The sequence below is a fragment of the Alligator sinensis genome, unplaced genomic scaffold (assembly GCF_000455745.1).
Source record: "Alligator sinensis unplaced genomic scaffold, ASM45574v1 scaffold658_1, whole genome shotgun sequence".
NCBI classification, from domain to species: domain Eukaryota; kingdom Metazoa; phylum Chordata; order Crocodylia; family Alligatoridae; genus Alligator; species Alligator sinensis.
The window spans coordinates 640197-656616 of NW_005842109.1; the positions used below are offsets into that span (position 1 = coordinate 640197).

Below are 16420 nucleotides of genomic sequence, written 5' to 3' on the forward strand. Positions count from 1 at the left end.
TTGATTGGGGGGGGGGGGAAACTTGCCTTGGATGCAAGTAAATACAGTACTTGGTAGAGGTGCACCGATACGTGGGTCCGATATTGGCTCAGTACAAATATAAAGAAAACTGGCTGTATCAGATATTGGCCTGATGGGGCCAATAATTTGGCCGATAAACTGCCCAGGCTGTGAGCAGCCGCAGCACAGCACTCAGGCAGCGAGGAGCAGAGTCAGCAGTGTGGAGAGCTGTGTCCAGCTGTAAGTTCGGTGTGGTGGAAGAGGAGGGGGGGAAAGAACGGGTGTTGTGGTGGGGGAGGAGGGCAGATCAGTCCTCCACGCGGTGAGGGACTGGGTAGAGCCAGGGGCAGGCACTGCCCAGGTGGGGCAGAGAGGGGCCTGGAGCCATGACTTGTGTGTAGGGGGGAGGCAGCTCCCACCACTGCTTGCACCCTGGGAGTGCATGGGGTGGTGCCCCCAGATCTGCATGGGGCGGGGCAGGCTGCAACTGGGGCTGCACGGAGCTCTTCTCAGTGGGGGCTGGGCTCAGAGTGGGCACCAGTGGCTCTGGGATGATTTTGCATCCACCCCAAATTTTGCCGCCACTCCCCTAAAAGCGCCGCTGCTGCCAGCCACCCGGCACAGCCCTGGCTCTTCCCAGCACAGGTGGAGGCGGGGCATTGAGCCAAGGCTGTGCCAGGTGGCTGGCGGCACTGGGAGTGGAGTAGTGGTGAAATTTCAGGTGGATGCAGCATCTTCCCAGCACCGCCAGCGCCTGCTCCAAGCCCAGCTCCCGTGGAGAAGAGTCCTGCACTGCCCCGGCTACAGCCTGCCCTGCCCCATGCTCTCCCAGGGTGCAAGCAGCAGCTCTGGCCCACCCCCATGCCTGGGCAGTACCTACCCCTGCCCCCTCCCTCATCATGGGTGGCATTGATCTGCCCCACCATGCCGCTTCCCTCCCCACTCCCCTTCCACCACTCCGGACTTACCAGCTGGAGGTAGCTGTTTTGGAAATCAGATGGGTATCGGCTGATATGCCTCCTTAAATATCGGCCATCAGTACCGGCCCCAAAAATCTGTGAACCCCTAGTAATTGCATGCTGGGGGCAAATCTTTCTCTTGAGTTCAAGCCTGGCCAAATTGAGATCTAAATCCTGATGTTTTTTGTTCTCCTCCCAATTAGACAACATAAGCAGCAGTATTGAGTGGGTTTCCCTGGGGATCTGTCTAGGGTCTGGTACTGCTTAATACCTTCATTAATAATTTGAAGAATTAAATTGTGTACACCCTTAACAAATGTGCAGATGACTTCAAGCTGGAGTTGCAGACACTCTGGAGGGGATGATTAGGATGCAGAATAAGCTGGTTAATTTGGAAAAATGGCCTGCAATTAATCAAATGCAATTAAATAAGAACAAGCCCTTACATGCACAAATTGGGGGATGACTGGCTAAGCTGCAGCAATGCAGAAAAGGACCTGAGGGTTATAGTCGACCACAAACTGAATATAAACCAACAGTACATTCTTGTTACAAAATGAGCCAATAGCATACTGCCTTGTGTTAACAGGAGTGTTGCTTTCAAGGTTCCTTGCTAGTGGAAGTGGTTCTTCTACTCTGGTGGTTTGGAGTATTGTGTCCAGTTTGGGACTTTTCTCATCAAGAAAGATGCAGGCAAATTAGAAAGAGTCCAGCATAGAGAAACAAAAATTATTAGAAATCTAGGAAATGTGGTTTATGAGGAAAGATAGAAAGAATTGGAATGATTTAGACTGGATAAGAGAAGACTTGAGGCAGTGATAGATTTGGTAATCCTTTCTGCATGTGAATACTGTTAAGAGGATGATGATGGGACAAGAAGTAAAGGCTGTATATTGCAACGCAGGAACTTTAGATTGGATATTAGAAAGAACTTTTTCACTGGCTCCTAATCTGGAGCCAGGGGAGAGCCGTGATCCCCTGCTTGCGTGCCCTGGCCCACAGCGTGCAGGCTACAGATCATGGCTCTGTCCTGGCTCCGGAGCAAGCTGCCCCCATCCCAAGTTTCCAGCGGCTCCAGAGCAGCCCCCTGAGTTGCTCTGCCGTGTGTGCTGCCGAAGGTGCTGAGGCTGGTCTCCATTGCAATCTCAGCCTGAGCTTTCCCACACAGGTGTGGCTGGGATCTCCATGGAGACTGGCACAAGTCATGCGGACAGGGGTGGCTAGGAAATGGAGTCCCCAGCTGACTGGATCTGGCCTGTGGGCCAGACTTTGCCCGTCCCTGGCATAACAGCTCAAAATAAAGTCTTACTCTTGTATATAAACTAGGTGAAAGAAAAACAAACTTGGTCAATGGGAAGAATGAAGGCCTTGATGTGCATTAACCAACTTGGGCTCTGAGCATTTGGGGCGGTGTTCCTGTGAGGGCCCTCGGCAATGCCATAGGCTCCCAAGCTGCAGGCAGGCAGGGTACCTCTTACCCAGCCTGAGCAGGGTGCCAGGGCTTGAGCACTGTTTGCCCAGGGCCTGTCGTGTGGAGCCAGGTGGTTGGGCAGGGCTGCGTCCACCTAGTGTTCCCCATGGCGCCAGCCGAGGCTGGAGCTGAAGCTGCCGGGCCCAAGCATAGCTCACCCAGAGCCTGTCATGCAGGTGGGCAGGGCTGCTTTCACTTGGCGACCCCCATGGCACCAGCAAATGCCAGAGCCACAGCCCACACCATCTGCTCGCAGGCTGGGTAGAATCAGTTGGCAGGCCAGGTACATCCACAGGCCCTATTTTGCCTACCCCTGCTATATAATGTAGTATAAGTAGACATTAAATATACCCACACGCTGGGAATGCCAGCACGTAAAAGTGATATCGCCTGGTCTGTAAATTATGCACCCAGCAGTTACAATGCTCCCACCTCTATTGTAACCCAGTGTTTAAGTATCTCCTAAACTGTTTATTGTATCCACTGATAAAATACATTTTATGTGTACCCCATGCTGCTGTCTGTTTTATGTGGCTTACATTAATATGGGTTGTGAGCCGTGCTGCTGTTTTTGTGATCGACAGAATACAATTTAGGCTGCTCTGCCTTTTCTTTACCCCCTTATTTACATCCATACCTCCCAAAAACAAAACAAAATTTCTATTTAGAGCAAATTAATGAAATGGGGAGGTGGGTAGAAATAAAACTGACATGCATCTGACTTAAGCACCAGCTTTATTGTTGCAGATAAAGCTCTTATTTATTATCCAAATCAAGCTTGGCACTTCCTTTTACTCCCATGGAGTGCTGCTTCAGTGTCTTTCATTGGACTAATATCAGTGATAAAAAATTAAATAAAATAATGTTTGCTGTCACTACACACACGTGATTTTAAATCTCTCCTGTGTTTCTGTTTCTTCTGTGACTGAAAGTTTAGATCTGGGGTAAGATTAGGGTTTCAACACTGGCAATATATAGCTGTAGGAATTGTAGCCACAATTTTCAAAAGCAAAACAATATTGAAGAATATTTTAAAAGTTTTAATAAAATACAGTAAACTCTGTTTTTACTTCCTGTTCTAAACTTTTGTACAGGATTTCTGTGGCAATATTAATTGCTTCATACCAGAGATGGCTACATTTCCATGTTGGAACACATGACCCCTGTGTAATAGTTTCTCTTAATTTGTGAAGTGCTTTTGGATCCTTCAGTATAAATTATTATTGCCATCAGTAAAGGAAAAGAAAACACTTTAATCTGTTTTAAAATTTAATTCATAATGTTGGAGGTACCCTCCAGAAATGGATGTAGGTTTGTTGGTTGCAGTAGGATTGTAGTGAAAAGTTTGAGGGAGTCGCTAGTTTGTGGCATCTGTCTCCTGTGGTAATTCTCCTTTCCAGTTAAGCTCTGTGGTTTTTACTAGACTGGCAGATGTAGGAGAATCTCCATTGAACTGCTCAGTGTCGTATCAGGGTGCTTTGATCGGGGTTAGAAAACACAATGGTAACAATGTCAATGGACAGTTCATACTAATGCTTCCATGGTTGGTAGCACTGGTGGGGTTAGATGAGGGGCATTGCCTGGCTGGGAGAGTTTTCCTAAAATGTACAGGGGAATTGTTGCTTTGCCTGTGTTGCACATCACTTTTAAAGATGCTTGTATCTAGTTTTGCTTCTTTCATTGCTTTGATGGGATGTTATGGTGTTTCACTTTGGGCCTCCTTCAATTTAATGGATTGTATTTAGCCACTTTTATTCCATTCCAGAATTGTCAGTATGAATTTAATTTCCTTATTTTTCAGCGTTCTTCTGTTTATTTTTAAATGCACTATGTCTGATTATGTATTTTGATACCCTGCTTCTTTCTTTTTAGAAACTGTAATCATGTTTTACCACAGTTAGGTACTTATATATTTTTAAGCTCTCTTTATATAAACTGTGAAACCATGTGTGTTATTTTGAGATTCTTCTTCCATCCTTTGAAAAAACAGTTGGTATCCCACGTTATAGTTAGAAGTACATGCTTTCTCAAAGTAAAATACTTCCTTTCTCATTCCACATGTTTTGAAGCAACACAAATTAGGTCCTTATAAATTTAAATTTATCTTGTCATCCTGTTGCATACACATGCTGCTTCACTCTGATCCCTTCAGATTGTGTAAGGTAAAAAAACAACAACTGAAGTTTGTCTTAGAGGGGAAAAAATCCAGGTGCTGCAGAAAATGGTTGCTGGTAAATTCATTTGGAGGTATTTTTGCTTCTAAGTCATTACCTCGTGTAGGATTCCTGCATGTTTTAAAAGACATTGAGCTTCAAAAAATGCTATATTTTTTTTCAGATGTGGTATAAAGCAATAGGTCCTGACTACTTTAGGTTAGAGTAGGAGTGCCACCCCTGTTACCCTGGTCCTTTTCCAGTTTAACTAAATAAAGTCTTTCATTTCCTCTGTCATTTTAGGTATAGGTGAGGATGTATAGCATTTTTCAATTTCTTACTTTCTCTCCTAAGTTAGTGTGTAATTGTGCTGTGTCATATTAGAGCTGCTGTACAGTTCACTCAGGATACAGTCATGAGTCCATGACGTAAATGTAAAGGGTTTCTACAGTTTGGCAGTTTTTAGATTGGTGAGATGGGTGTTGTAGATATTCTCAGAGCAGATGTTATTGCATCCGAGGACTTGGCTACAGACTACAGCTTTCCTGGTCTGTATTGTGTTTTTGTATATGGTTGTTTGTAGGGTGTCAATTTTATGTTGAGAGTGGTAGATACGAAGTTGATGTTGGTTTAAGAATATTCCAGAAACTACTTGATGGAAGGAACTTATGGTCGAAGCTGTAATGGCAGGCAATGAGGGAATCCAGATGTTTAGTCTGATGATGAAATAGCTAATAACTTTATGATGAACAACTAGGGATTTATAAGTAGTAATGGAAAACTGTTGTATCCATTGGCAGTGACCAAAGCATGGCCCCAAAAGAGAGTGCACACTACTTTCTATTTGCTTTCCATGCTGTGCGCTCTTTCCAGCTGTCTGATTCATTTGCAGTATTGTTTTATTAACAGTGTTATTATATTAGTGTTGCTTATATTTTTATTTACTGTTAAAGTTACATACTTCAGCAAACAAAATACATCTTCTAAAATTGAAATTTCTCTTGAAGAGATTTCAGATGTAGCAATGAAGGACATAAAACTAGAAGAAATCGCTTGGATCATGAACTCTCGATTCCCCTGCTATTACAAGCAACCACTGTCTTACAATGAGTTTTATTAGTTTATCATACTCCATATTAAAACTAATTAGATTATTCGCCCCTCCATGTGATAATGATTTTAATAACTAAAAAAAACCAAACATATTTATTCTGATATTTAATTTCCTCAGCTATCCACTGAGGTGAAAAAAACCCTATTTATTTCTATCTTTTGTGTCCACAAACCAATTTACATAGGGTTGTCCATTTCTGTCTTAGTTTAAGTCTTAGTTTTATTTTGCGTCATATTCCTTTGATTTGTATTAAATATAATTATGAACTTACTATTTGGTCTCAGTATACTTAGGCTCGTTTCTGAAATATTATTTAGATTGAGGGTTTTTTTGGTTTTATTTCTGGTGACAACACACTGGTGGGTAGATAGGTTGAAAATCCAGTGGAAAGATTAAAAAATCCATCCCAGGCCTGGGAGCTGGTACTTTAGAATGAGGAAAGAACAATTCGGACATTGTTTCCCTAGGTTTCTGGTTTGAAAAAAGAGATGGAAAGGGCAACATGGAGAAGTCAGTTGATCTGAAAACAAAGAAACTGAGTAACCTTAAGAAACTGCCAATTGAGCCCCAGGAATCTTGGTCAGAGGGTCACTCACTTCGAACATTTTTCTTGTTACTCCCTAGGGCTGCTTTGTTTTTAAGCCAAAGTCCAAGAAGAGGAGGATAGCTTCAACAGGTGAGTACGTTTTGGTATTTGTTGCTATGCTTCAGAAAGGCTCTGCTGACCCTAAACTTTCAATTTAGATTGAAATTTGTAATGTCCATGTAAAGATTAATTTACTTTCCAGTGCTGACATCGTATTATTGAACTGTTGTTTCCTCAGCAGCACTCTGACAACTATGAAATTCTCTCATCTTGGGAAATGAAATCAGAGTAGCCGCTCTTCTTTATAGACATTTTTTTTCTCAGGAAAGCTTTTCTCTGTAGTATGAAAAAAGCAAAAATTGTTTACTGATTTGGTTTTTTTATTAAGTCAGTAGACAAGACCCAGTATACCAAGACCCAGCCTTGGACCTAGGGACTTGGCCCAGGCAAACGGAGCCACTCATCCTGGCCCTCCTACTTTTTGATCACCCAGATTCATCCAGGATAGCCTGAAGTCTGCAAAAGGGCATAATACTCTGCCCACTTCATATCACCAGAGTGGCCCGCTGGGGTCAGCTGACCCTCCACTTCGTCTGTATATATCCCTGGGCAACAGAGCTGAACCTGATCCAAGACCACTTCGCTGTTCCCTGTGGCTTGCTGCTTGACTCGGCTGTCTGCTTGGCTTCTTGACCCAATTCACTTCTAGACCCTGCTCTCAGATTGACCTCCTGGCTTCCTGACCCAGTTTGTCCTTGGATTCTGCTCATCCATTATGACCCTAGTCAGCACCTTCATCCATGAGTGGCCCTAGATTCAGCTGCCCACGTCCTGGCGTGTCAGTTTGCCTGGACGGCCCACATTCTGGCATCACAGTTTGTCTGGATTTGCATCGTCAGTGAAGAGGGTTCAGCATAGAACCCAGCCTCTTGGTTGTACCCTCAGACCTGCCGGCTTTGGATGCCACAGGTCAAGGAGACATCCAGATTGGACAGCACTGGATGAATCAGCTTGCCTCCACCCAACAAGTCCTGGAAGCGTGGGTATAGCAGCTGCTGTCTGAGAACCAGTCCCTCCAGACCCAGGTGGCGTATCGCCATCTGAATAGCTAGGGCTGGTGTGAGGAGGTGCAGTGGCTACAGGAGGAGATTGCTGAGCCTGTCCCACAGAGTTCTATTTCTCTTCTACATGAAAAGTACAATGGACACAGGTGCTCCAAGGATTTTTTAATCCAGTGCTGCCTTTTGTTCCTAGCCCTGGAATCTACTTCAGGGGTCAGACAAAGGTAAGCCTGGTCATAAGCCTTCTGACAGGATGTACTGAATTGGGCCTTACTGCTGATGGAGCATGACAACCTAGCCCTCCAGGACTGGAAGCCATTCCTTCAAGAATTATTTGTTAAGTTTGATGACCCCCACCAGGTCCAGACAGCAGAATCTGAACCTTTGCAAGGGAGAGGGTATTGCCACCACCTGTATATCCCTTTTCTACTGCTACAAGTCAGACGTACTGGAACAAGGCAGCCCAGCTTTGCTGATTCCAGTGCAGTCTGTGGCAAGAAATAAAAGATGAGCTTCCAAAAGTGGAACTGCCCACAGGTTTTGATGCCTTTGTGGACCTGGCAGTCTAAATTGAATCTCCAGGCTTGGAGGGAAGAAAAAGGGTACTCACTACCCCCTCCAGTTCCCCATCTCACTACTGCTACTCCCAAACCCATGCACATTGATGGGGACACCATTGCTTTACCCCAAATGAACGGAAGCAATGCCGCACAATCTTTGTTTCTCTATTGTAGGGCCCTAGGACACCAATTTGCCAGCTGCCCCAAGAGAGAGGGCATGGGAAAAGTAACTAGTCCAGGCTTAGTGAGGGTGGCTGACTTAGTTTTACTACAGACTTCTTTCACTCGCTCAATAACAGAAACCTGCAGCAAGTCTGATCTAACCCTCAAAACCCTCAGTTACAGCTGTACATCCACCTCTAGGTCCTGGGTCAAATCAGTTTCATCAATGAAACCATGACCTAGGCCCTATGAATGCCACTACAGTGGCAGTCCAAGCTAGAGACCTTCAAAACTACAAATTGCTCCCCTCTTGCCTCCAGCCCTACAGAGTGGGAGACCATCACCATGGAGGTGAGTGTTGATCAGCACTGCAAGAGGCTATGTTTTGGGGCAGTCCATTCCCTGCCTTACCCCTTGATTGTAGGGTTCCCCTGGTTTGCCCACCATGACCCCTGATTGGATGGAAAGCCTGAGAAGAAGTTCACTCCAGTTCCATTTACTGCCAGCAACACTGCTGGAAACCTGGGAGAGTTGCCCAACCCTACAATTCAGTCAGGGGTCCCAATGACTTCTGCCCTCCCCTGAGGTTGTACCCCGTCTGCCCTGAAAATACTAGGACTACACTGATGTATTTGAAAAAAAAAGATCATGGAGATCCTCCCCCCACACAAGTATTATGATTGCCTCATCAGCCTACAGCCTGGGGCAAAGATCCCAATGGGGCACTTCTGCACCTTGTCAGAGCCAGAACTTGCTGCCCTCTGAGAATACCGGCAGGTAAACCAGAGGTTCATAAGAAAGTCTTGTCTCCCCCACTGGGACTCTCATCCTGTTCATCAAGAAGGATGGACATGCTTCATCTCTGTGTAAATTACTGTGTTCTAAACTGGATCACCATCCATAATCAGTACCACTTACCTCTCATCCCAGAACTGCTCCGTTGCCTAGAAACCATCCACATATTCACCAGACTTGGCCCTCTAGAGAGTATATAACTTAGCACAAATTGGGGCTGGCAATGAATGGAAAACCATCTTCTGGACGTGGTACAGGCACTTTGAGTATTTAGTTACGGCCTTTGGACTCGCCAACACCCCAGCCACATTCCAGCCCTTCATTAACAATGTGCTGAAGGACTACTTGGACCAGTTTGTTTTCCCTTACCTGGTCAGCATACTAATCTTCTCAGAAGACCCTGACCCACACCCATCACATGTCTGGGCAGTGCTGAAGAGACTGTGCCAACATAGTCTTTTGGCAAAATTGTTTGCCAAAACTCCACTGAGTTTCTTGGTTTTATTTTGTACCCAGAAGGATTAAAAATGGATCCCCGGGAAGTTCAGGCCACCTGAGAGTGAAAGGCTCCCTGGAACATCAAGGAATTCTGAAGATTCCTGGGGTTTTCTAACTTCTACTGGCAATTCATCGCCAGCTTTGCCCAAGTGGATGCCTCCAGCACTACAATAGGCACCGTGTCCTTACAGTTGGCAGGGTCCAGAACAGGCCCTGCACTCCTGTACTTTCCTTTCCTGCAAGCTGACTCTGACAGAACAAAATTATAAGATGCTGGACTGGGGACTCTTGGCTATCCGCAGCTCTGAGGGAGTGGCAACCTTATCTTGAAGTGGTGCACTGCAAGGTGCAAATTCTTACTGACCACAAGAACCTGCAGTACTTCCGAAAGGCAAAAAGCAGTTAGAGGCAACTTTGGGCACTCTTCTGGTCTTGATTTAACATCCATATAATTTACCAGCTTGGGTCTAGAAATGGGAAGGCAGATAGCATCTCTGGAAGGTCAAGTATGACGGATTTGTCATGAGAGCCCCTAATCAGAAGCCTTGTAACTTCATTGGCCCCACGTTGCTAAAATATCTGCTCTTCATGCCACCACCTGAAAGGAAATATAGCAGATCATCTTCACTCAAGAGCCATGCCAGGTTTAGAATGGGGTCGTATTTACCTGAGTTAGGATCTGTCTGCCCCTGGGTCTAGCTAGTCTTAACTGTCCTTCACCTAAGCCATGACCTGTTAGCAGGTCATCCTGGATAAGGATACCACCTTATCTCCCAGTACTTTTGGTGGCCATGGTGGTGCAGGCCTTTGTCCATTCTTGTTTTTGGTCATACCAAGGGGCCCCCCTCAGAACCTTTTTGTACTTCTCCAACCCTCCCCACCCCACCCACCCACCTCGTCCATGGTCTGCAATTTCCCTGGACTTCATCAAAAGGTGCCAGTCTTGAGCGGTTGTTCTGTGATTCTAACCATAATGGACCAACTCACAAAAATGACCTACTTGATTCCACCCACGGGCCTTTCCTCAGCAAAAGATGCAGTCTGTGGTATACCTCTGTAGCCTTCCAGATTGCATTGTATCAGAGCATGTGGTTAAAGTTTATTTCTTGGTTCTGGTCTGTAGCCCTCCACGGGAGTCAGCACCCATGTCTCATTGGGCTACCATCCGGAGACAAATGGCGAGGCTGAAAGGACCAATCAGGTCTTAGAACAATACCTTTTGTTTGCAGCAGGATGATTGGGTCTTACTTCTGATGCTCGGAGAATTTCCATACAACGACTCCGAATATGCCTTAGCAGAACAAAACCTGTCCTTTGCAAACTGTGGGTTCCAGCTCTGGTTTCATCCCATCTTATCTACAGACTCCGACAACCCTGCAGCTATGAAATGACTCTCTCACATTTATAAAGTCCAGGAGGAGTTGAAGCAACACCTGCAAAGGACAAAAGAGGCCTGTAAGTGGCAGGCAGACCAGCACCACCAGCCAGGGCCTGCCTACTGTGTAGGGGAGAAAGTGTGCCTGTTGACTAAACACCTCTGCATGGACCAGCCATCATGGAAACTGGATCACCACTTTCTCAGGCCATTCCGCCAAATGCACCTGCTAGCCTTTGAACCTACAACTCCTCTAGACACTAAAGATTCACCAAGTACTATATTCCACGTGTTGCTATTCAAGCCGCACATAGGGAATTCTTCTCTCCACTACCCAAACTCCATCATCCCCTGGTACAATTGAGGGACAGGAGGAATACATAGTCCATCAGATTTTAGAGGCTAAGAGGAGACAGAGGAGTTGCACTACTTGATAGACTGGGAGGGATGTGGACCTAAAGATAGTGTGTGGGAACCAGCAGAAAATGTCCACACCCTTGACTTGCTAAAAAATTCCATAGGGACTACCCAGAGAAGACGGGGCCATTGGCCCTCCAGAGCCTCTGTTGTTGGGGCTTGGGGAGGTGATGTCAGGCTGCAGCCTTGAACCTGGAGCTACTCATCCTGGCCTGCCACCCTGTGGTTGATTGAAGATAGTCTGAAGCCTCCAGTAGAGCCTAACCTACTGCCCGCTACTTGTCACTGGAGTTGGCCAGCTGACTCTGCACTTCCCCTTATAAACTCCTGAGCAGGAATAAGAAGTGTCCAGGAAACAGGGATCAAGCTGACCCAAGACCACTCTGTTGTTCCCTCCACCTTTCTCCTGGACTCTGCTCTCTGCTTGATCTCCTGGCTTCTTGACTTGACTTGCTCTTAGTCCCCATTCACTGCCTGACTTTCCAACCCAATTTGTCCTCAGATTCTGCTCACCCATAATGACTCTGGTTGTCGCCTCAATCCCCGAGTGGCCTTATACCCAGATTTTAGAGGGAAGCCTTTATTTTGTTCCTCAAGTTCCTTTCTACTGTTTCTCACATTTCTACTATTTGGACAACATTTCACTCTCTTTGTATTATCTGTAAAGAACTAGACAGGATAACTCCCTTTGGATATGTGAATGGTGCTGCTCAGTTAGTTGTGTTGAGAGTTGCTCAAGGGACATCTTGTCCCTGTTCCCAGGTTAAGCGTGCTGCTTTGGCAGCGCTCCTAGTCCCTGCTAGTCTCAGAGCTGTCAAAAGCTGTGACAGTTTGAATGAAGGAGAATAGTGCAAAAACAAAATTGAGCCAGATTTTAAACCTCTTTGGAAATCATTGCAGACTTTTTCATCACCAGAGGGAGTTACTTTAACACCTGCTTTAAAATCATTCCAAAATGATTTTTCCCCCAGAGCTGATGTGTGTCTAGTTCAGGGAGTTGAAGACAGGGAAGTTTAACCCAGTTTTCTATCGTTACAACACAATTTTAAATAACTAAGCCAATGAGGGGTCTTATCATGTAACAATTAAACCACTGTAGAATTTTGCCTCTCACTGAAAACTGCTTCATCTGGATAGTATTAATCTTGCTAAAACAGATGTTGCTCCAGTTGTGATAACATTTTCTTGGGAGATAGTTCAGTCAATTAATGTCATTAGCGTCCTCTCACAAGCAAGCGCCACGAGTAACGAGGCAGTTATCATCTGGCATCAACTTTTCTGGACCTCCTGTCATCTGGATGTCTGACTCCAGACTCCCAAAGCAAGTCTTATTCTCCCAGCTTAGTCAAGAGGAGTGCTCAAGAGGAGGGCAGAGAAAGTGCTTCAAGGACATCGTCAAGGACAACTTGAAAAAATGCAACATAACATCAGCTCAAGGGAGATTATTGCCCAGGACCACACCAAATGGAGGAAGAGTCCACTGTGAAGATCTCAGTACTTTGAAACCTTACAATGACAACAGGAGATGAATATGCAGGAGCAGCAGAAACACTGTGTTGCAGAACAAATCAAGAATCTAAAGCCACCCACTCCATGTGGAAATGTGTCCGAGCTGCAACAGTCTGTTGATATTGAATCTGCCTCATCAGCCATCTTCAGACCACAGATAAGGCAGCCATGGAAGATAATCATCCTTGATTGCTAAAGGAGGAGTCCAGTCAATATTTAATACTCATAAATAAAAACTAATTTTGTTATTTTAAACAATTACTGGTTTACAGTAATCTCTTTAGAACTTTTTTTTTCAGGGGAGAGAAGAGGGGTCCAATACAGCATCATGCTACTTAACATTCAGATTATGTTACATACCTAGTTATTTACTGCTTTTCCCCAAGGAGGTGGCACTCAGATTAACCAGATGCTGTTTAACTCTTTAATTTTGTACCCTGAAGAACTAAATCTGGGAGCCATGAAATAAGCACATCAACTCTGCATCTTTTAATTGCCATTGCTAAAAATATTGGCCAGCCACTGTCTTTCAATACTCCTGTCCTCTTGTTCTCAGGGCCAGGTTTTTAAAAGTATATCTGCATGTGAAGATGCAAATATGTATTTAATGAACCTATGTATCTAACTTCCATTAGGAATTAAAACGCTTGTAGGTACTGAACTGCATCTTTAGGCAGTTAAATACCTTTTAGAAATCTGGCCTGTTGTCCAAAATACTGCTTGTGTTTGCCTTTTAGCCAGCCATGGAGGAATTGGACTCTAGCTATGCATTTCCTGCTTGTACACAAACCAGAATGCATGAATGCGGGCAGAAGAAACAGGCAGTTTTCATGCACATATTTCTAGCTTTTGCAAGGTGGAGGTTCCTCTGAAATCCCATTAATTTTAATTAGACTTGATGGTACTCTGACCTCCTAGCACAGGCCTTTGCGCACATCCATGTAAACTTGAAAAGTATACTTCAAAGCAAAAAAATAGACTCAAAAGTAAAAACAAAAAACAAAAAAAACCCCAAAACCAAAAAACCCCCAGAAATGGCATTTTGTTATGATGACACGCACATAATGACTTGACTTGCTTTTAGTTAATATTGTTAATGAAAGTAGACCTGCAAAATCAATGGATGTTAAAGTCTGTACTGCATTTAAGTAGTTTCTTAATGTAGATAAAGAATCAGGCCTCTAGGGTAGTCTTTCATTATTGCTTATAGCGCTGTGAAAGACATGTGGCTTGTAAGGTAAGGTAATATCTTGGAGAAAAGTGCTTGAAGTCTGAAACCTGGCCTCTCTATTCCTCCCAGCTACGTAAGTTAGTTCAATAAAAGATTGCCTCTCCTCACTAATCTTGTTTCTCTCATATCCTTGACCATCACAGGTACATCAACACTACTGTTTACAGCACTATCATGTTTGCAGAAAGATTTCAGGTGTTCACCAAATTCCTTTCTAGAGAGAGATTAGACCACAGCTGATAGCACAGAAACTGATTGTTAGAGAGACCTACACTTTTTTTCATAGTCTTCATAGGCAGAAAATGTAATTATAGCATACAATCCAGCATTATAATGACAGTTAACTGAATTGTTCATTTAATCTTCAGCCATTGTACACATCTAGGTAGTATTGGCAGTCCTCAAAAAGCTACATTCATGTTAAATGCATTTGCAAGAGTTAAAGGGTAATAACCAATCCTGCATGCACCTGTTAAAAAATGGAAGCTGAGATTGAGTAAGATTCTGGTTGTTGTGGATTTTTTTAATTTAAAAAAAATCTTTGTTTTCCACTGAGTTACTTATTTCTCCTAGCTTTGATTGTCTTTTTTGTTGTAGACTGTGTATAGAGGTTTTTTATTGACTAGATTTCTGGAGTAGCATGGCATCTAGAAAGCTGAGCAAAATTTTTAGCAGAGAATAGGGTTTTTAGCAGGTAAAAGGGTTTGATATTTAAGTAATTGTGTAGCTTTTGGGGTCCTAGCAACAGCTGCTACCTTTACTTTTTCTACCAGAGGTGCAAGCAGATAAAATGATTTGTCATCTTATCTGAATGAATGAGGATGAATATTCCCTTTTCTGTCAGCTGCGGCAGCCTTTGTGTAATTTTCTTTTGTGGGCGGGGGGAGAAGGAGAGGCAGGTTTTTTAATAAACCTTTTATAATTTCCTTTATTCTGCCTTTGCAGCTGACTATTTTAATGACAGTAAAAATGATTCAGAAGACAGTGGGCTACGATTTGCTACGTGCGAATCATTATGGAAGCAGATCAAATCTGAAACAGAGGTAGGTCTTACTACATATTACTAAAGAACAGCATTACCTTTTCAGTCAGTTGTCTCTCCCCTAAGGTGATTTCCTTTACCTGCTGAAAACAGTGATATTGTGAGGAAGGAGGAGGGCCAGAAATGAAAAGTGAGAGTGAAACCCCCATGTGCTACAAAATAGAGGTGCACTGATACGTCGGTCCAGTATCGAATCATCACAGATATAAAGAAAATTGTCCGTATTGGAAATCAGCCTCACATTGCTGATAATTTGGCCGATAAATGGCTCGTGCGTGTGCGCAGCTGCAGTGCAGCACATAGGCGGTGAGGAGCACTGCCGGGAAGCTTGGATTGCTGCATGCAGCTGGTAAGTCTGGTGTGAAAGAGGAGCGGGAAGGGGAGTTGTGTTGGGGTGCAGATCAAGGTCCTCACACTGAGGGAGGAGTGGGGCAGGGACAAGCACTGCCCAGCCAGGGTGGGGCGGGTGTAAGATGAAGCCGCGGCTCCTCGGAGGGGGCAGGTGGCTCTTGCCATTGTGTGCTGCTTGTCTAGCACTCACCTGCTTGTCCAGTGGCTCCCACCGCTGCTTCCCCCTCCCAGTGCTTTCTGAATGAGCTGTGGCTCTGTCCCGCGCCCACCACACCCTGGCTGGGCAGCGCTTGCCCCAGTCCCACTCCTCCCTCATGATGGGGACCTTGATTTTTTTCCCTCCCACATCCTCCACCCCATGCCCCTTCCACCACACCAGACTTACCAGCTGCATGCAGCTCTCAAAGCTACTGGGCTGGTATCAGAAATTAGATCGGTATCTGCTAATATGCCTCCTTAAATCTCTACTGGTGCACCTGTACTACATAAATAACAAAAGCTGTTGGTTCGCTGTTCCCAGCTACATGCAGGCGTGTTGGTACTTCAGGTTTTGGTGCTTCAGTCTTGGTAGTCAAGAACTCAGGTTTAAAAACAGATTTGCATTTGAGAAAACCCCAGACTGTCAAGCCTTTTGTCCCACATTATGTACCTGTGAACTGTCCAAATTAACACTTTGCCTAGGAACAATCCCAGTGAGTTAATTGCCATTTAAGCCTAGTTTGCAAATGACTGTGCCCTATTATATCCCGGTCTAATCAGAGTCACGTAAAGGGTACTACAGACATTTGGGGAGGTTATACCAATTTAAAAATGGCCACCCGATCTGAAGTAAGTCAGGATGTAGGGGCAAGTGGGGTCCATGGATGGGGGATCGGGGGGCAAGCAGGGTCTGCGGGAGGCATTGGGGGGCAAGTGGGGTCTGCAGGGGGGCTTGCAATCAGGGAGACAAGTGAGGTCTGCAGGTGGGGGAGGTTGATGGGGACCAGGAGGGTTTATTGGAATCAGGAGGGTTTGGCAGTATGCGGGGGGTGGTAAGCGGGGTCTGCAGGGGAACCGGGGGCAAGTAAGTTTGCAGGAGGCATTGAGGGGGGGCTAGTGGGATCTACAGAGGGGTTGGTAGGGACCAGGAGGGTTGG

The 16420-nt window shown here is 45.0% G+C and overlaps 1 protein-coding gene across 7 annotated transcripts in view; it reads left to right on the top strand.

The window, feature by feature from the left end:
* The window catches only part of ORC3 (origin recognition complex subunit 3), a 91840-nt gene that overhangs the window by 3777 nt on the left and 71643 nt on the right, over positions 1-16420 (top strand). For 2 of the 7 annotated variants that reach the window (XM_006024562.2, XM_006024563.2), the window contains exons 2-3: positions 6322-6373; positions 14837-14934. The exons of 2 other annotated variants lie outside the window; for them this stretch is intronic. In XM_006024562.2, coding sequence (XP_006024624.1) covers positions 6322-6373; positions 14837-14934 — 150 coding nt within the window. Of the gene's footprint in view, positions 1-6321; positions 6374-14833; positions 14935-16420 lie in introns of those variants that run through there. 3 more of the 7 variants (XM_025205269.1, XM_025205268.1, XM_025205266.1) reach the window with 3 other exon arrangements.